At 39.8% G+C, this 21,941-nt stretch overlaps 1 protein-coding gene across 2 annotated transcripts in view; it reads right to left on the reverse strand.

Annotated features, from left to right (window-relative positions):
* Positions 1-21,422, reverse strand: part of CLTCL1 (clathrin heavy chain like 1) — a 101,270-nt gene extending 79,848 nt beyond the window's left edge. The window contains exons 1-2 of one of the 2 annotated variants that reach the window (XM_027049742.2): positions 21,165-21,422; positions 10,354-10,561 (exon numbers count right to left, since the gene is read on the reverse strand). In XM_027049742.2, coding sequence (XP_026905543.1) covers positions 10,354-10,561; positions 21,165-21,206 — 250 coding nt within the window. In that variant the 5' untranslated portion in view covers positions 21,207-21,422. The remainder of the gene's footprint in view (positions 1-10,353; positions 10,562-21,164) is intronic. The other variant, XM_027049743.2, reaches the window with a different exon arrangement.
* Between the last annotated feature and the right edge of the window lie 519 nt (positions 21,423-21,941).

The following is a 21,941-nucleotide window of genomic DNA, read 5'->3' on the forward strand; positions in this document are numbered from 1 at the left end:
ACCAACAGAATTTCTGGATGCCAGCAGCAAACAATTTGGAAATAAAATTTTAAACAAAACTGTAGTATCACTAAAAAGGAAAAAAAATCCCTCTCAATCAAGAATCCTATATCCAGAAAAACTGTCCTTCAAATATGAGGAAGAAATTAAAACATTCCAAGATAAACAAAAGCTAAGGGAGTCAGGTACCACTAGCACTCTTACAAGAAACGCTAAAGGGATTCCTGCAGGTTAAAAGGACATTAGATAGTAACTCAAAGCCATCTGAAGAAATAAAGATCTCAATAAAGGTAAATACATGAGTAATTATAAAAGCTAGTATTATTGTAACTTTGGTTTGTAACTTCATCTTTTGTTTTCAACATGATTTAATAGACTCCAATATTAAAAAATCAATGAGTAGTCTAAAAATTAGTATTATTGTAACTAGTCTGTAACTATACTTTTTGTTTTCTACATAACTCAAGAGATGAATGCATAGAAAATAATAATTAGTTTATGTTTTTGGATACACAATGTATAAAGATGTAATTCTGCGACAATAAAAGAAGTGGGAATGGAGATGTAAACGAACAGAGTTTCTGTATGTTATCAATAGATACAAACAGAGAGGGAGGGAGGCAAACCATAAGAGACTCTTGAACACAGAGAACAAACTGAGGGTAGATGGGGGGTGGAGGAGAGGGGAAAAGGGTGATGGGCATTGAGGAGGGCACTTGTTGGGAGGAGCACTGGGTGTTGTATGTAAGTGATGAACCATGGGAATCTACCCCAAAAATCAAGAGCACACTTTACACACTGTAGGTCAGCCTATTTGACAATATGTTATATTAAAAAGATAAAAAATAAAAATTTTGCATAAAAAATGTTAAGCCAGTATAATTTCAAATTAGATTGTTATAACTTCAGAATGTTAAATATAGTCTCCATAGAAAACACAAAGAAAATAGCTGTAGAATATACACAAAAGAAACAAGAAAGGAGTTTAAATGTTTTCACACAAAACAAAAACAAAAACAAAAAACACCAAGTAAACATAAGGAAAAGATAGTAATGTAAGAAATGAAGGACAAAAAAGCCATAGAGTATGTAGAAAACAAATAGTAAAATGACAGAAGTCCTTCATCAGCACACATTAAATGTAAATGGATTAAACTCTCCAATCAAAAGACACAGACTGACAAAACAGATACAAAAACATGATCCAACTATATGCTATCTAGCAAGACTCATTTTAGATCCAATGACACAAAGAGGTCAAAAGTGAAAGGATGAAAAAAGATACTCCATGCAAATTGAAAGAGAGCAGAATGGTTAATTTCAGACAAAATAAACTTTAAATAAAAAAAATTGCAAAGAAACACATCATGCTAAGTGAAATAACCCAGTCAAAAAAAGACAAATATTGTATGATTCTACATATATTAGGTATCTAGAGTAGTCAAAATTGTAGAGACAGAAAATATAATGGTATATGCCAGGGACTGAGAGAGGAAGTTCCTCATTCCTTCCTCTCCCAGTTATTGTTTAATGGGTCCAGAGTTTCAGTTTTACAAAAGGAAAATAGTTCTGAAGGGGGACGGTAGTGATGAGTATACAACAATATGAATGTGCTTACACTAAAAAATGGTTAATATAATAAATTTCATTATATGTATTTAGCCACAATTTTTAAATATTGAAAAAAAAGTTGGAGATTTCAATACCCCACTCTCAATAATTAGACAACTAAACAGAAAAATATATTTGAATACTGCTGTCCAATTCAACCTGACATCTTTAGAACACATCACCCAACAAGAAAATATGTTCTTTCCAAGTATACCTGGAACATATTTGAGGACAGATCATATGCTGGCTATAAAAAAGTCTTAAGAAATTTTAAAATTTGAAATCATATAAAATAAATTATCTGATTATAATAGAATTATTAGAAATCAATAATAAAAAAGTGGGATATTTCCAAATTTTGGAAATTCAACAACACACATGTAAATAACCCTTAGGGCAAATATACTGTTTTAAATGTCAAGATCTTAAAAGAAGATCTCAGCGGCTCCTGGCTAGCTCAGCATGCAACTCTTAATCTCAGGGTTGTGAGTTTGAGCTTCATGTTGGGTGTACAGATTACTTAAATAAATACTTTTTAAAAATGTACTTACAAAAGAAGATCTCAAATCAAGTAAGTTTCCACCTTAATAAACTACAGAAAGAGCCAACAAAACCCAAAGGAACAAAAATATAGAGATTAAGAGTAGAGCAAAACTCAAGGAAAAATAACAGGAAAGTAATACAGAAAAATCGATAAAACAAAAAATTGGCTTTTCACAACAATCAAGAAAACTGACAAACCTTAGACTGATCAAGAAAAAAAGACAAACCCAAATTACCAAAATCAGGAATAAAAGAGAGGACACCATTGGTGATCTTGAAGAAATTAAAAGGATTACAAGAAGAGTATGAACAATTTTATGCCAACACATTAGAAGACTTAGATGACTTGTATATAAATTCCTGGTAAGATAAATTACCGAAACTGACACAAGGAAGAAAATCTGAACAGATTTACAACAAGTGAAGAAGTTGAGTTCTTAGTTTAAAATTATCTCATAAAGAAAAACACAAACTCAGAAGGCTTTAACTGTTAAAGTTTATCAAATATTCAAAGACAATAGAAATATGAAGTCTCTCACAAACTCAGAAAGCAGAAGAGGGACCACTTCCCACGTCATTCTGTAAGGGAATACTAACCAAAGACAAAGTCATCACGAGAAAAGAAACCACAGACACTTATCACAAAAATGGAAGAGTCCTTAAAATATGAGTGAACCAAATCTAGCTATACATAAAAACAATTATACCCTATTACCAAGAGGGATTCATTCTAGGAATGCAAGGTTGGTTTGTCAATTCACATAATATATTACACTCTAAGGGCCCAAAACCATATGATCATCTCAACAGATGCATCAAATGCATTTGAAAAAGTCAACCCCTTCTCATGATAGAAGCTCTAAACAAAATAAAAATATAAGGGAATTTCTTCAACTTAATAAAGGGTTCATCTATCCAAAACCTACTGCTAACATCATATTCAATGATGAAAGACTAAATTATTTCCCCAATTTCAGAAATAAGTCAAGGATGTCTGTTCTTGCCACTTCTTTTTTAATTTTTATTTTGACAGAGAGAAAGAGAGAAAGAGAGAGACAGAGAGAGAGAGAGAGAGAGACGGAGGGAGGGAGGGAGGACAAGAATGCACACACGCAGGGTAGAGGCAGAGAGAGAGGGAAAGAGAAAATCCCAAGCAGACTCCTTGCTGTCAGCACAGAGCACAACGTGGGGCTTGATCTCACCACCACAAGATCATGACCTGAGCCCATATCAAGAGTCGGACACTCAACCTCTGAGCCACCCAGACACTCATGTTCTTGCCACTTCTATTCTGCCAATGCAATGTTGAAATAAACTGAATAGAATCCAGATGAGAAAGGAAGATGTAAAACTGTCTATATGCAGATAACCATGATGTGGTATATCAAAAATTTGAAGAAACGCACTAAAAACTCTAAGAATAAAGAAGTTTAGCAATTGTACAGAATACAGATGTGTATATAAAAATCAGTTATAAAAATGGGTGAAGGGGAGTAGAAGATAACAGATTTCCAGCTATGGAAGATACAAGTCCCAGGGATAAAAGGTACAGCATAGGGAATACAGTCAATGATATAATAGCACTATATGGTAACAGGTGGTAGCTATACTTGTGGTGAGCACAACATAATGTACAGACTTGTGGAATCACACTAAGTTATACACTTGAAACTAATGTAATGTGTATCAACTATGTGTATCATACTATATCAGGATTTGTACACTAACAGTGTAAAACAGGAACATCTGGGTGGCTCAGTCAGTTAAGTGTTCAACTCTTGATTTTGGCTCAAGTCATGATCTCAGAATTGTGAGACAGAACCCCATGGCTGAGCATGGAGCCTGCTTAGGATTCTCTCTCTCTCCTCTCTCTCTCTGCCCCTCCCCTGTGTCCTCTCTCACTCTCTCTCTAAAATAAAATAAAAATTCGGGGCACCTGGGTGGCTCAGTTGGTTGGGTGTCCGACTTCAGCCCAGGTCATGATCTCACAGTTCATGAGTTTGAGCTCCACATCGGGCTCTGTGCTGGCAGAGCCTGGAGCCTGCTTCGGATTCTGTGTGTCTGTCTCTCTGTCTCTCTGTCTCTCTCTCTCTCCCCCCCTACCCCTGCTCATGCTCTGTGTCTTTCTCTCTCAAAAATAAATAAATGTTAAAAAAATGTTTTTAAATAAAATAAAAATTAAAAAAAAGGAAGTGTAAAACATCATTGAAAAAACTGAATATCTAAATAAACAGACATTCCATGTTGAATGACTAGAAAACTCAATATTGTCAGATGGCAATTCTTGCCAAATTGATTAATAAATTCAATGCAATCCCTATCAAAATCCTATCAGGCTATTTGTAGAAACTGATCCTAAAACTTAAGTGGAAATTAAAAGGACCTAGTTTCATAGTTTCAAAAACTATTTTGAAAAATATGAAGTTGGAATACCAACACTATCTCATTTCAAACTTCCTACAAAGCCATAGGGGCACCTGGGTGGCTCAATTGAGCATCCGGACTTTGGCTAGGCTCATGATTTCGCGGTTCATGAGTTCAAACCCCACAATGGGCTTGCTGCTGTCAGCACAGAGCCAGCCTCAGATCCTCTGTCCCCCTCTCCCTCTGCCCCTTCCCTGCTTGTGCACTCTCTCAAAGGTAAATAAACATAAAAAAAAACTTACTATAAAACCATAGTAATCAAGTATTTGGCACAAGGTTGGGCATATGGATCAATGAAATAGAACTGAGTCCAGAAACAGGTCTATTTATATGGTTAACTGATTTTTACCAAAGTTGCCTAGATAATTCAATGGGGAAGAAGAGTCTTTTCAACAAATGGTGCTGGGACAACTGAATGCCCTTACCCCACCGAGAAAAGAAAAAGAAAAGGAAAAAAGAAAAAGAAAGAAGAAAGAAGAAGAAAGAAGAGGAGGAAATGAAGAAAAACCTAACATTCTTATCTCATGCCATACACAAAAAGTAACTTAAATCAGACTATGGACCTACATGTAAGCGTTAAAACCATAAAACCATTAGAAGAAAATATAGAAAATCATCATGACCTTGCACTCCTAGGCTAAGCATTCCTAGGTAAGACTCCAAAATCAAGATCCATTAAAGAAAAAAAGTGGTAATCCGGACTTTATCAAAAATAAAAAATGTTTTCTTCAAAAGATATATTAGGAAAATAAAAAGAAGCGCTACAAATTAGGAGAAAATATATGCAGATCACACAGTTGATAAATGATTTATAACCAGAATATACAAAGCACTCTTAAAATTCAATAATAAGACAAATAAGCCTATTAAGAAATGGGCAGGGCTACCTGGGTGGCTTAGCCAGTTTAAACATTCCACTCTTGATTTGGGTGAGCCCAATAAGTGAGTCATGATCTCACAGTTGGTGAGAATGAGTCCCGAGTTGGTCTCTGTGCTGACAGAGCAGAACCTTCTTGGAATTCTCTCTCTCCCTCTCTTTCTCTCTGCCCCTCCCTCGCTTGTGCTCACATTGTCTCTCTAAATAAGTAAACTTTAAAAAAAAACCCTTTAAAAATGGGCAAAAGATTTGAAGACATTTCTCTAACAAGATACACCAATGGCAAAAAAAAAAGAAAAAAAGACATATAAATGACAAATAACAACATGAAAAAAAAAGACACTTAACATCCTTACGCATTACAGAAATGCAAATTAAAACCACCATGAGGTATCCATAGGTAGCCTCTGGAATTACTTTAATAAAAAAGACAATATCAAGTGTTGCATACATGTTACAAAAACTAGACTCCTCATACACTGTTGGCAGAAATGTAAAATGGTACAGTCACTCTAGAAAACAGTTTGGTAGTGCCTTAAAGAACTAAAAAAATTTACTGTATGATCCAGCAATTCTACTCCTAGGTATTTACCCAAGAAAAATGGAAATACACATCTACAAAGACTTGTAGGAAAGTGTTCACAGCAGCGATATTCTTAATGGCCAAAAACTAGCACCAATGCAAATGTCCATAAACGGATAAATGAATAAACAAAATGCGATATATCCATGGAATAATAAAGTTGGAATTTTACTCAACCATAAAAAGGAACTAACTACTGATACAAGTTACAATGTAGATGAACCTGAAACATACTATGCTAATTGAAGGAAGCCAGATGTAAAAGATTGTATATTGTATGATTCCTTTATTTGTAATGTCCAGAAATGGCAACTCTACAGAGTCAGAAAACAGATCAGTAGCTGCCTAGGGCTAAGGATAGAAGTGAAGAATGACTGCAGACAGGAACAAAGGAACTTTTTGGGATAGCAGAAATTTTCTAAAACCAGAGCATGGTGATAGTTCCACAACTCAATAAATTTTTTAACACTGACTTTTATTTTTTATCTGTTTTTAACTTTTATTTATTTATTTGAGAGAGAGAGAACGTGTGCAGGCACTTGGGGGAAAGGCAGAGAGAGACGGAGAGAGAGAATCTTAAACAGGCTCCATGCTCAGTGCAGAGCCCAACTCAGGGCTTGATCTCACAACCATGAGATTTTGACCTGAGCTGAAATCAAAAGTCAGGTGCTTAACCAATTGAGCCGCCCAGGCACCCTGACAACTCAATAAGTCTACTAAAAGTCACTGAACTGTACACTTATAATAAATGAATTTCCTGGCATGTAAATTATACCTGAAAAAAATGGTTAAGAAAGAAAAAAGTGACTGGATTAGAAGTTCAACTATAGGATAGAGGTACCTTTTAGTTTCAAATAGCCTGGGATCATATAAAATTTCCTCTAATTCAAAAACTTGTCAAGTTGTCACTAGACTAGTTAAAAAGGACTTGTTTTACATGAGGTACAAAATATTTAGTGACACAAAAAGAATTAAAAAAAAAATAAAAGAGACCAACCTCCTTTGGGAATCAATCCTCTGTCAGATTCCAATTGTCAGGGTGAAGGATGTGCTACCACAAGGGCGTACCATCCCACCACCTCTCCCCTCCCCACCTGGGTCAAGTGCTAACTGCTAGGCTGGCACTGTATAGCCTATACTCAATCTACCTCTAAAAATTAAGGGGAAAGGTAGAGTTTGTAAAAAGAAACACAAATGACTACTCAAAGTGCTATGTTTCATAATAACAGTAAGAAATATACTCGGGCCAATAATGCAAGTAGTCAGGAAACTTTTTCTTTATAGGGGCATACAAGATCTCTGTCACATATTTGTCTGTTTTTACAACTTTTTAAAAATATATAAACCATTCTTAAATTGGGGCTGTACAAAAACAACAGGTTACCTATCCCTCACTTAGAGTATTAATGTTTCATTAAGATGATGAGCAACAGATGAGGAATTCTACCCCCATTTCCTGTCAAGGGTAAAAATGTATCTCTGGTTTTAAAATATTCACTACAAAAGCATCAGTAGAGACAGTCTGAAGAAAGTGTGGTAAGTGAATCTGCTCCAGGCTTCTCCAGAAGGATGGGCAGTGGCATGGGCTGAGGACCTCAGGGGCTCTCAGCCAGATAAAAGGACAGACTGCAAGGCAGACCTTTTTAAAAAAGAGGTACATCTCATGAAGAGCCCTTTTCCCATCACAAGACTTCACCAGCCAAAATGGGTAGTCTGTGAGATTTAAGACCAGGACCCTTGACTTCACTTTCATGCTTTCACACTGGCACCTATGGAACTAAGTCATGTGAAACAATAAAATTATAATTAAATCATCTCTGTAATTTAGCCACTGTACAAATATCTTTTATTTTTTTTAAGACACTTTTGCTTATTTTGGTCTAGGGTCTTTGAAACACACCACCACCACTTGCCAAAAAATTGTACTACAAGGGTCCAAGGTTATCCTAACAGCCACAAGATTGTAATAAAAACAGAATACTTAAAATTATATAACTTTGGTTCCACAGCTCACACTTCCTCATGCAAAAGAAAATAGCAGTCAACTGCCATAGATGAAGCAATTCATATGAACACTGAGAATGAAAAAAAAAAAAAAAAAAAGAGCAGCGCCTGCCATCAGGAAGCTGGCCAGACCTCACAGTCAAACCATACTGCTCTCCTAGTGGACATAAACCATCTCAGAGGACACCAACCTCAGACAAGTCCCTCTGAGACCATGATAAAGTGAGACAAAGCAAGGCTGCTTCAGAATCTTATCTAAGTACAGACAAAAACAAGGTAACTGGGAAACCCACAAAATACCAAAAAGCCATTCTCTTGGCTGAAATGCATGACTGCTACTTCTTTAACCAATTCCAGCTTTATCCTCACTCTAGTCTGCCCTTCCCCTATAGGTAAGATTTACTGAGACACCTAATCATAAAATTACCCCCCACTTTCTAACAGCATCCAATCTTTCTTTTTTAATGTTTGTTTATTTTTGAGAGAGAGAGAGAGAATGGGGGAGGGGCAGAGAGAGGGAGACACAGAATCTGAAGCAGGCTTCAGGCTCTGAGTTATCAGCACAGAGCCCAATTAGGGACTCAAACTCACGAACCATGAGATCATGACCTGAGCTGAAGTCAGACATTTAACTGACTGAGCCACCTAGGTGACCCTAACAACATCCAATCTATAGCAAACTCCTGTTTCCTTAGACCATCCCCCAAATCACCCAACTGAAGCCCAAATCCTACAAAAGTTTTTTTCTAACACTCTCTATTAATACTGTGACACCTCCCAGCTCCCCATGGTGTGATTTCTCTCTCACTTAAACAAGTAGTAAACCCAACATGTTCAACTTCGGGTGTGTTGCCACTTTGGTTGGAGGGATTGAGAGCATGTAAATACCGAGTTCTCTCCACTCTCCTACCACACTCCAACAACTCCCTCTAGGAGATCCACAGTGCACACCGGTATAGAGAATCATATTAGAGGACCAGGAAGACTAAATTGCTGGTTGTCTCTCAGACCCGCTTAGAATACCAAACAGCAAACACCACAACAGATAAGGTCTCTCAAAAGTATTGCAAAATAGGGGTACCTGGCTGGCTCATTTGGTAGAACATGTGACTCTCAATCTCAAGAGTCATGAGTTCAAGCCTGACATTAGGCATGGAGCCTACTTTTAAAAAATTAATTAACAACAACAAAAAAAAAAGTACTGCAAAACAGAAAATGCAGAAGAACCAAAACAATCATGAAGAATCCATAGGGGTGCCTGGGTAGCTCAATCTGTTAAGCATCCGACTCCTGATTTTGACTCAGGTCATGATGCCACAGTTCAGGGGTCAAGCCCCACATTGGGCTCTGCTTCGAATTCTTTCTCTCCGTCTCTCTCTGTCCCTCCACCAGGGGCACTCTTGCTCTCTCTCTCCAAATAAATAAACTTTTTAAAAATAAATAAATAAATCCATAAAAGTTAGCAATTTCTTCAATTAAAATTAGTTTACATCGTTTACACTACATGTTCAAAAAAATACTTTGATAAGAAATAGAGTTCACAGAAAAAAAGTCATTTGAATAAAAAAATTTAGCTATTTTTTTTTAAATAGAAAGGTTATAACTCCCATATGTCCATTTACCTACTGAAAGGACAAAGTAGACCCTATTTCTGTAACAAAACAGAAGCACAGGCAAAGCTAATATTTGGCATTCACAAATTTTAGCTCCAGAAAGAGTTTTCACTTTTCAAGGTAAGTGATAATACATTTTGCATTAAATATTAACAAGTCCACTATATACATAATCCTTTCAACTTCCCAAATCATAGATTCTCTATTCTCAAAGTAACTAGAAGATTTCAAGCATCCAACATCCCCCTGAGTTCAGGGGAAGTAAAATTCTATTAATCAACAACTATACTGTCCTCAATGTGTTTCACAAGAGAAGCAGTACCTTGGCATACTCTAGGATCCCTGGAGCGCCACTGTAAAGCAGCCCATTATGAGCTCAAGGGCACCACATAGCCCAACTGGTAAACATGTGCAGAGTAGTATTGGCCTTTCCAGATGTAGCAGCCATGAGGATGAGACACTGGGCATGCACTCCCTCACATATGTAGCAGTATGCATGATGTCACAAAAAGCCCAGGTGCTCATGGGCCTCTCATTAAATAAGGTATGCAAAACAGCCTTGGCTAAAACTTTTGTAATTAAGTTTAGTATTATTGATGACACTTGGCTGTAAATTTATTGACAGCTGTCTGATATGTAAGGTAACAAATCAGGTAAAGTGAGGTAAAATTCCTTTCTGAAAATACTATCAGGCTTACCTTTCAAAGCTATCACCTTAGAGGCTGGATTCATGATGGCACTTTCTGCAGAGATGGGCCGTCTGATTGGTGCCATTGGATCACTCATGTCAACAATCACTACCTGTGCCTGCTCACCAACCTTTTCTCGGACACATATAAACTTATCAGATTCCATGGTCAGTGTGCTAAATCCAATGTTGGCTGGATTAATTCCCAGGTTTTGGAGCTAAAGAGAAAAAGAAAACATTTGATTAAAATTAAGTTTTTCCTCTCTGAAACACAGTATATCTAGTCCATTATTTAGCAAAGTCTAACAGAAGGAAGAAAAGTAAAACAAGAGTTTAGAAAACCTTGGGGGCACCTGGGTGGCTCAGTCGGTTGAGTGTCCAATTCTTGGTTTCCACTCAGATCATGATCTCATGGTTCATGAGTTCGAGCTCTGTGTTAGGTTCTGCGCTGACACCACAGAGTCTGCTTGGGATTTTCTCTCTCCCTCTCTTTCTCTGCCCCTCCCTTGTGCTCACTCTCTCTCTTTCTCTCTCAAAATAAATAAACTTTTTAAGGAAAAGGAGTTTAGAAAAAACTTGGCATTAAATAACTGAGGCAAACATTGACTTGTGTTTCTATACCTTTAATAGGTACAGGCAATGCATCAACAGTAGGCTGTGAGTCAAATCTCAAGGGGCTTATAATCATACAGACTGATGAAAACACACAAGAATAAGGATAATGCCAGGAAGAGGGAAAGATGCCTTGAGCAATACAGACAGGTAGACATCAGCTGGGAGGGGGTGGAGGAGCCCACAAAGAATAACTCACAGATAAACCCACAGTTGAGGAGAGCCTCAGCAAGAAGGTGGTCTTGGAGAGGTGAAGGCAGGGGAAAAGAGGGGAAAGGAAGAAAACAAAAACCAGTTTCTCCAAAAGCAAACAGTAACAAAGATCTAGCCAAGAGTTTTTCTTTTCCTTAAAGCAACCCCACATATCATATTTGATTTAATTTCTCAGTCAGTTTAAATATTTCTTGGCATGTCCAAGGAAAAGTCAACAGGTCTGGTACATCTTTGGAGGTAGATGGATTGCTTGACCTTGTGTAAAACTTAAATCAGGAACCTTTCTTCAAAGGTCACTTTTATACATAGTGCTTGGTTTAAATAAGAACCAAGTTTATTAATGAGATAAACTTCAATGAAAAACCCTGGGAAAACACACACTCAAGAGAACCATGCTTATATCTATAAAATTCCCCTGCCCCAATTTACCTTACAAGGCACCTTTGTTTCTAAACATTTTTCTGCTCAACCCAAACCTTACTGCTATTGACTAGACTCTTTAGTTACCCTGTGTGATCTTGTATAAAAGTTTACGCTAACAACAAAGATTGGGAACCACTTGTTAAAAATAATGATCAGTCTTTAGAAGAAGCACAGATGAGGCTATTCATACTGCCAGTATAATTTTTTATTCTATCATTTTATTCCCCAATGAACTCCTTAAAAGCAAGGATTATATCTTATTTGTCTCTTGTGGTACAGATTCTAGCACATATTTAATATTCCAGCTGCTGAGCAGGCTGCAGGACAACAGGTCACCTTATCTGACCTTTCTGCTAACCCAGGAGGGAAGTATGCTATGTACAACTTACACTAGTACAACACAAGACTTTTAGGTTAAGAAATCTTCCCAAAGCCACAATGCTGATTAATGATGGAGACACTGTCTTGTTTGAAATTCCCATTTTATTTTCACACATCTGAAGCAGGAGCTTAATGTAGTAAATGTAGTAGTATAGTGAATCAAAGTTGAGACTTTCTCACAGCAAGTAATTTTCATACATTAATTTCATGAGTACTGAACACATGCTACCTGCTAACCACTAACTCTGAAAACAGTAAGATATATAAGATATAGTCACACCATCCAGAGCCCACAGACCATGGAGACTAACAATTATCAGTAGGTTGAACTATATGAAGTTGCTGATAGGGAGACAATGAAAAGTTCCTTTGGGGGCAGAGAGAGGGAGAGAAACAGGGTGAAAGAATGTTCCCAGGAGACCTACCTAGTCTTCCTTTTTTTTTTTTTTTAATTAAATAAGCATTATACTATATAAGCATATAGTAACATTTGGAGAGCCCCCTAACACTCAAGCACCCAACACTGTTAAATCTTTACATTTCAAAAAAAAAAAATCTTTACATTTCAGAGCCATACACTTAAGTGGGCCTACATTTTCTAAATTTTCACTTTATTCTTAGTTTGGGGATGTTGGGTTAATATGGCAATATTCTGATTTCAACTCCAAATATCATCAAGAATTTGTACCCAATCTCTTGAGTACAGTAAGTTCTTAAATATTAATGATTATGTCCAGTTCCTTACACAAAAGCATATACACACATTCAAGGTACTTGGAAAAGGTAAAAGTACCTCACAAAGGAAGATGCTGTTTTAACAGCTGAGAACAGTGTACCCAAAAATAAGTCAGAGACTATTAGAACTAGAAGGAAGAAGGTGGTTCTCAACCAGGGGTAGTATCCTGCAGTCTCTGGAAATAATCAGGGGCAATCTGAATTGTACAATGACTATAGAACACTACTAGTATTTAGTGGGCTGGGGCCAGGCATGCCAAACACAGGACAATCCCACAAAAAAGAATTTTTAGATATAAAATAGCAAATACCACTGAGTTTTACTCTATATGCAGAAACAGAGTCCCAGAGAAGTGGTGTGCCCAGTCATGTTTTCTCATTAGTTAACAGCTACAACTAAGGACTCCTGATTCCTATAATAATTATTCTGAAAGGCAACACAGCTACACATTTAAAACAACGTATATACAAGTTACGCAAAAGTACACAAGATATTATTTAATAATCTTTTTCAGTTCTTAAGACCTGCAATTAAATGAATCCAAATTCAAATCTGACACTGGGGAAAACATAAAAAGAAATTACTCATCCGACAACTCTGTGGTTTCTATATTTAAGGGGCTTAGGGACAGCAGTATGACTGGGAAGGCTGCAGCTGTGTTTATACAGGGCTGTTGGTGAAAACACCAACTGACCATACCAAAGAGCCAGAATGTTCAGTTGCAATAATATCCCAGGTTTTCATGTCTCTTGTCTCTGAAGATGCTAGTCCTTTCTCCTTCTGTATATGTCTCCTCAGGCTCATTCACTGCCTTATCACAGTGCCCATCAGGTGGACATTCAATAATTAATTAGTAAAGAAGTTACTAGTTTTAGGCAGTCAAGAAAATAATTTAATTTTTAAAAATAGATTTTGTATGTCAAACTTACCACAAGCTTTCTCTTAGCTTAAAGAGGGAGCCTTGTAAATGAGGACCTATGAAGAATGAGGACCTATGAAGAATGAGGACACAGAGGTCTTTCCTAGAACTATCCTAAAATTCTAAGACTAGATTAGTTCAGAACAGTTTAAAAACTACATCTGTGTAGTGCTTTACAGAACCTCTCTCAAATTACACCAATGTAGGTTTTCTGTATTTTAAAACCAACACATAAGACCCTATATTTATACGTGTTAAATGTCAACTAGTTGGATGCCTGCCTGTCAAGATCTCCTTGAATACTAATTTTGTCACTGAACTTTGCTAGCCCAGCTCTGCGGCATCCTTCTTCAGCCAGCCAAGAGTTATGGTAATCTCTCCCTGGCATGGAGGCCACCAGCAGGCCTTAAGCAAGAGAAGCAAAAGAAGAAAATATGGAATAGACTGAAAGCAACAGATTCAACAAAGAAAGCAATGAAATACTTACAGGATGGGGGGCGGGGGGGGGGGGGGACAGGGTGTCAACAACAACTACTGCCCCAGAAGAATATCAGTAAGCAATACTGTCAAATATATGCTGCAATCTTTATATAATCTTAAAAGAAAGATCTTCAAATTCTGTTAAGTTACAAAAGTAAAAGGAGGGAATTTCATAGCAGGATTGAAAGAGATATGGTTTCCTTAATAGTGGTTTCTTCTGGGAAAAGGGACCCAAAGTTTGAACAGAAAGGTTTAATTTTCATTTATACTATTCTTCCTATGTGTATGTATTACTTTAAAACTTGTTCCAAGCAGACTTTGCCCCAGCTACAGAATGTTTAAGAAACTGGTGGAGAGGGACCTTGACTAAGATCTTAGTACATAGTAACTCTTTTAATCCAATAAACTCAAAAAGTACTGAGAATCTTGTGCAGTTCAAGGATTCTGAACATTTAAACATGTTCTATGATCATAATTTATTCTTCCAAAGAGGACTTGCCCAAATTCATTTTATTCATTCATTCATATATAAAATACATATATATATATGTGTGTGTGTGTGTGTGTGTGTGTGTGTGTGTGTGTGTATACACACACACACACACACATACATACATACATACATACACACAGGGAGAGAGAGAGAGACAGCACACAAGCAGGGAGAGGAGCAGAGGAAAACACTCTTAAGCAGGCTCTATGCTCAGCATGGAGCTCAACGCAGGGCTTGATCCCATGTCCCTGGGATCATGACATGAGCTAAAAGCAAGAGTCAGACGCTCAACTGACTGAGCCACCCAGGCACCCCTTGCCCAAATTCGTTTAATATTTGCTCACTTACCATACCACTGTTGTGGACAATCTCACAAAGGCTGACCCTTCCACACACCCTGGGTGACCACTTTGTAAATAAGAAAGTCAGAAGGTAAATGATTGGCCTAGTATCTACTTCCAATACAAGGATCATCAGTCTACCAACAGGCAAAATTTAACAGCTTACACAAGACCTTAAAAACATTTATATGGGTGCACAACAATTTCAGTACACAAAGAGCCTACTGTTGTTTGCCTTAGTGTACCAAAAACCGTTTCACAAAATGGCAACCTAAACCAAACATGTAGTAGGCTGTGAGTACACTGTCACCTTTCAGAGTGACTCCCCAGGGTCTCTCCAGCAGACGCAGGTGCTCATGAACTGTTTTCAGTTCAAGCTCAATCTACTCTTTAGAGTGCTGCCTTTCCTACTCACATGTAAAAGGCTTCAAACAACAAACTCTTTCTTTAATTATGAATGACTAAAAGATTGATTCAATCCAGCTGCGTGTGAGACTCATCTGGAAAGAAAGGCCAAAGTCCTCACTTCTCAGAGATTCTGATTTAGTGTTTAAGGTAGGTACCTACAGAGATGGGCTGGGAAGCACTGATTAAGACTAGTGACCACCTTGCTCCTATAAGTAAATTATATGTAAAATAGACCACCTCGGCAGACTCTGTATCTGTTTTTTGTTTGTTTTTTTATTTTTATTTAGACTCTGTATCGTTAAGAATATCACCTCAGAGATATGCTACATAATTGAAACCTTGAGGGAACATGTTTATATGTTCTCTGTTTATTGAGCTGTGCCACATTTCAAAACTCTTACAGCCATTCCTCTTCTGAATCAAGGTGTCATTAGTTCCTAGTCCTGTCTCTATTTTCAGCACAAACAGCAACAACCTTCAAACTTAGATATCCGAATATAAAAAAAGTTCAAACAGTACAGGGGCGCCTGGGTGGCTCAGTCAGTTGAGCAGCCCACTTCAGCTTAGGTCATGATCTCACCGTTTGTGGGTTTGAGCCCTGCATCAGGCTCTGTGCTGACAGCTCAGAGCCTAGAGCCTGCTTCAGATTCTATGTCTCCCCTCTCTCTCTGCTCCTCCCTTGTTTGTGCTCTGTCTCTCTCTCTCTCTCTCTCAAAAATAAATAAACATTAAAAAAAAAGTTCAAACAGTACATATAATACAAGAAAAATATTTCTGCAGTACTAGTCTTCCTCTCAAAACCAGGGTGACAGGATAAATAAAGCTAAATAAATTGCTGCAATCTTAAGCTGAAGTGGAAGGAATGCTTTATTACAATGCATTAGATATAAAAGTACAGCTTCTGCTTTGGGCACACTCCTGAAAAATTGACTGTAGAATAAAAGTTCCTATACACTGATTTCTACTTTCCCACTGACCATTAGAAAACTATTGTTTTTCCTCTGGGGAAAATCTGGCCCAAGAATTTTCTTTAACTATAGTTTACAAACAAAACACAAAAATAATTCTTTTATGAGGGGCACCTAAGTACCTCAGTCAGTTAAGTGTCCGACTCTTGATTTCAGCTCAGTTCATGATCTCGCAGTTTGTGAGATGGAGCCCCATGTTAGGCTCTATGCTGACAGCATGGAACCTGCATGGGATTTTCTCTCTCCCTCACTCACTGCCCCACTTCTACTATCTCTCTCTCAAAAATAAATAAACTTAAAAAAAAAAAAGAAAAGGATTTCCAGGGGCTCCTGGGTAGCTCAGTCAGTTAAGCATCTGACTTCGGCTCAGGTCACGACTCACAGTTTGTGGGTTTGAGCCCCACGTTGGGCTCTGTGCTGACACCTCAGAGCCTGGAGCCTGCTTCAGATTCTGTGTCTTCCCCTCTCTCTGTTCCTCCTCTGCTTGCTCTCGCTCTATCTCTCAGAAATAAACGTTAAAAAAATTTTTTTTAAAGAATTTTCATATGAAACAAACCAAAATTAAAAACAGGAAAAAACCCAATTAGAGTCACAAATATTAAGTGATGTGATAGACAGAAACCATATTACTTAATGGGGCAGAAACAAAACGTCAGTGTGACAGGCAGGAGTACTCTCAACAAAGTAGACTTACAGTAAATTGTCACAGGTGAGCCATACGGAGTGTCTAGAAAAGCCTACCAACTTTGTCATTAGACAATCTACATTTTAACTAATCAGTCATCAGCTATACAAACATTTTAGTATGAAATTGACTTCATTCCTTCAAAGATCTCAGGGCCTATTATGTACTAGGCAGTGACAATACAACTGCAGATAGAAGGAGATCCTGAGCCTGCAGTCCAGTAAGGAAAGTGACCACTTATACACCATACAGTTACCTCCGTCATGAAGGAAGCCCCAAAGCCATGGGGGCACACAGGAAGGGCTCCTAATTCTGACAAATCAGGGACAGCTTTCTGTCATTCAAGCAGATAGATACCAGAGGGCTAAGTAGGACTTGGCTGGGTAATGTCTGAGGGGAAGAATGTTCTGAAAGAGGCAACAGCATGTGCAAAAGCCCACAGGTAAGAATACTGGGCTCCAGAGAAGGCCCTGGAGGACAAGATGGGGGAGCAGCAAGAGAGCTGAGCAGGTGCTGGATTAGGCAGGGCTTTACAGGACATTTGGGAGTCTGGCATTTTCATCCTGGAAGAAGGAAGCGTTCATTGATGAACTTTAAGCAGATGTTTAACCTCTGCTATCTCTTTGCCTGTGTGCTAGAAAACAGAGGGCAAGACTTGAGGTAGGTGACCAGAGACAAAGTTAGTGCAGTCATCTAGGTGAGGAATGTTGGCATAGTCCGGGGTCATATCAGTTATGATGAGAATGGCAGAATGATGCCCAAAATAAATAGAAAGAAGAACCAAAAGGTTAGGAAGAAGTCATGGCTGTCTCCTAGGTTCATGGCTGGACACTGGAGAAGATACATGTTTGGTGAGAAAGAAGAACCCTATTTTGGAACATGTTATGTTTGAAGAACCTACGGATCATGCAATGGCCTTATCTAACAGACAGCTGTCATAATGCCAATAACTGACAAGAACAGAACATTTTATTATGTACTGACACTGTCCCACACCTTATTTTATTACATTTATTAACTCAAAACCTCACAATAACTCTATGAGGTAAAAACTATACCTTTTATCTCTATATTACAATTACAGAGATGGAGGCACAAAATGGTTACAAAATTTCCCTAATTCACTTGACCAGTAAGGGCCTGAGTCCAGATTCAAATCCTTACATTTGGCTTCAGTCTGTGCTTTTCACCAAAGGCTGCTATTGTCTCTCCCACATGCATCTCTGAGGCTCAGCAAAAAATATGCAGCCTGCATGGAAACACTGAGCATATAGGAATACATACAAATCACCCAGTAGAGCATACAGAATGAAAAGATAAAGGGGCTCAAGAAAGACCCCAGGCATATGCCTAAGAAGAGCCCACAAAGGAAACTGGGGAGTGGGCACAGAGGTAGGAGAAACCTTTGGGACACTGTGGTATAACCAAAAGCAATACAGAAAGGGACATGAGGAGGCAGTAAAGCACAGTGTCAAATGCATCAGATGTCTGTGATGCTGGGGTTGGAGTTTATTATTTTTTTGTAGCAGGGATTGGCAAACTACAGACTGTTTTTGCATGGCCCAACTAAAAATGGGTTTTACATTTTTTAGATGGTTTAAAAAAAGAGGAAGGGGGTGCCTGGGTGGCTCAGTCAGTTAAGTGTCTAACTTTGGCTTGGGTCATGATCTCACAGTTCATGGGTTCGAGCCCTGCATCGGGCTCTGGGCTGGCAGTGCACAGCCTGCTTGGGATTCTCTCTCCTTCCCTCTATTTCTGCTCCTCCCCAACTCATGCTTTCTCTCTCTCTCAAATAAATAAATTAAAAAAAATGTTTCTTATTTAAAAAAAAAGGGAAAAATATGTGACAAGAGACAATATGTGGCCCTCAAAGGCCCAACATACTACTATCTGGTCCTTTACAAAAAAGTTTGCATGACGACTTGTGACCTTGGCAAGAACAGGTGCAGGGGAACAGTGGAGGCAAAAATCAGACTGCAGGTTACTGAGGAATATAAGGGAAGTGATAGAAGGATAAGGTAATTCTTCCATGATGTCTAGCTGTGAGGTAAGAGCGTCAAGGAGATAGGAGAGAGGGAGAAGTTTGTTTGCCGTAAAGATGGAGGCGATACCAGGGAAGAAGCCACCACAAGGGAATGGATGAAAACACAGGAAAGAGAAGATGCTACTGAGCAAGGCCCTCCTAAAAGGAGAAGGATGTAGGATCTACAACACAGAAAAGAGGAGGAACCCCACTTTTGAGATAAAAGGAAGGCAGAAAAGAGTGACTGCAGACAAGTTTGTAAGGCTGCAGGCATGAAGGTGAGGAATATCTCAGTTTATGACTTTTGTTTCTCCAATCATCTGCTGCCAGCAAGGGGGAGTAACAGGATCAGGGATTTAAGGAACAAGCGGAAATTTTGAAATGTCTGCAGCTACAGAGTGTACAGTCTAGAAAAACAAGGAATGCAGAGCAACCTCAACACCCGGTTAATGCTGGAGACCACAAGCCACATTTACATGACCTGTATGCTGCAAGCCACAACTATTTTCCAGATAACAAAATGTATCGCTTCAAGAAATGAACTTCGATAGGCATTTAAATGCCTTGCAGCTTACTTGCCTTTCGAAGAGAACATATTTATGTGGCTAAAGCACAGGCTTTGGAATCAGAGATCAGGGTTAGAACCCAAACTGTCACTTATTAGTTGTGTAATTTTACTTGAATTACTTAACCTCTCTGTGTCTCAGTTATGAGAAAGATTAAATGAGATTTATAAAATACATTAGTATAGTGATTTACAAAAGAAATGGCTCAATAAATGATCATATTATTATATCGTTATAATGAGCAGCAATGATAGTATTTTGATATTTCACATTACTGTCAGGAGATGGGTATTCAGGAGACTTCTACCTCCACACAACTGCAGCTATATCACTAACCAAGTGACCGCAGCAGGATACTCTGGTTATCAAGTTTCCAATCTGCATAATAAGAGGATCTGACTGTCACTATCAGGGCCTTTCCCATTTGGATAGAGTTAGAAGTGCTCTGTGCTGTGAAAACATGACCTTCCAATCCACCCCATTCCTTGGAATATCACTGTGTAGTACAAAGACCTGAGTCTGAATCCCTCTCTTGTTTGCTGAATGACTGGACCACTTATTTGACATCTTTGTGCCTTGATTTCCTCACCTAGAAAATAAAATAAATCATATGGATCTTATGGGATTGTGATGATTTAACAAAAAGCATAGAGACAATGGAAACTATTCATCTAGCCCCCACCTCCTCATCTATAAAATGAGAATCATATCAGCCTTCACAGGTGTGACATGTGCGTGTGATGTGAGTGAAACTGTACACTGTGCCAGTACAGAACCCTTGGTCAAACACAGGCAGCCAATCTTTATTTTCGTGAGGCACAACTCTATTAGGAGAACTTAAGATACAACAAACTGGAACCTCATTAAAAAGCTAAACTTGGGGAGGGGGTATCGCATTAAAAGGTGTTATGAAAACACACCATGCTCCCTTTTCCTCTTTGGTCACACGATTTGACCATCCTTCCCCACGAGACCACCCCAGTGGCTGGGGTAGTCAACAGACGCAAACTCAGGTGTAAGGGTCGAGAGATGCAAAAACGGGGAAATTAGGCTCAGACACAGATTTTAGTGGTATAAAGCTTGCGACTAGAATCCGTGTGCACCGCTCGTCAGTCTGGTTAAAGCTCCCATAGGCACTGAAAGGGGACATTTCGGCAGATCTTCGGTTCCCATCACCCGGCGCTCTCAGCCTGCATGCCATCGAGGTCGGAGCCGCCCAGAATGGACTATCGTCGCTACCGGATAACGGGTTTCTGCGACCAGCACACCTGGCGGGGCCGCACGTGTGGGCCACCGCGCCCTCCCACCGCACCGGCCGGCGCGCCTCGACACCGACCAGCACTCCCGCCCCACCCCCCCCCCCCCCCCCCGAGCCGGCCCGAGTCTGTGCGCTGCGTCGCCTCCACCCGAGTAGGGGTCGAGGGCCAGGGGCTGGAGGTCTGGGCAGCCGGCCAGTCAGCGGCTCCTGCCGGGTCCCTGGAGAGGTGGGGTGGTGGGGGGCGCGGCTGACATACGGAGCGCTCGACCCGCAATGGAGTCTGCCCGGCCTCGGTGTCAAGAGCCCAGGCCTCACCTGGAAGTGCTCCTGGAAGCGGATGGGGAGGATCTGCGCCATGGCGGGCGCGGTGCCGAAGCGGCGGCGGAGACAGAAGCGACGGTGGCGGTGGCTGCGGTGGCGGCAGCTCCCCTCACGCTCTCAGACGAGCGGCGGCGGCAGCGGCCGCGCAGGCGCATTACCCCGACCCGCGACCGGCACGCGCTCCTCCCGCATAGCCCCTGCGCGGAATCACTCCGCCCGCCGCCTGAGGGTCCGCGAAAAGTAGTTCCGCGCGTAGCCGCACTTCCGGCACCTGGGAGTAAGACCGGGTATGCCCTTCCCTAGGGTGGTGGTCACGGCTGGTGTGCGCGGGAGAGTGGAGGGGTAGTAAACTAACGCCTGGCCGATGGCCTGGGCAGGTGTGCGCGGGAAAGTGGAGGGGTTCCGGGCTAACCCCTGGCTAGTGCCCAGGAGGGTGTGCGCGGGAAGATCGACTAAGTCTCTGGCTGCCGCAAGCCAGTGCTCAGGACAGGTGTGCGCGGACGGGGACTAGGCGTGGGATGCCCTCAGCAAATTTCCTGTGGGATAGAGTTTTCAAACAGGTAAACCAAGACTCGGGACTGCCCTTGCCTAGAGCCTTCCATATGTAGGGGGTGGCGGGCAATGGGGGGAAGTTCTACCTCAAACTCTGGACAGTTAAGAGACACCCTTTTATTCAGGCACAGATGTCCCAAAACCACCGCGAAAGGAATCTCAGAAGTATGTGTACCCCCCTCCTGTAGGGAACCTTTCCTGACTCATGCAGTTTCTAGA

This window comes from Acinonyx jubatus, chromosome D3, assembly GCF_027475565.1.
Source record: "Acinonyx jubatus isolate Ajub_Pintada_27869175 chromosome D3, VMU_Ajub_asm_v1.0, whole genome shotgun sequence".
Taxonomy (NCBI): Eukaryota; Metazoa; Chordata; class Mammalia; order Carnivora; family Felidae; genus Acinonyx; species Acinonyx jubatus.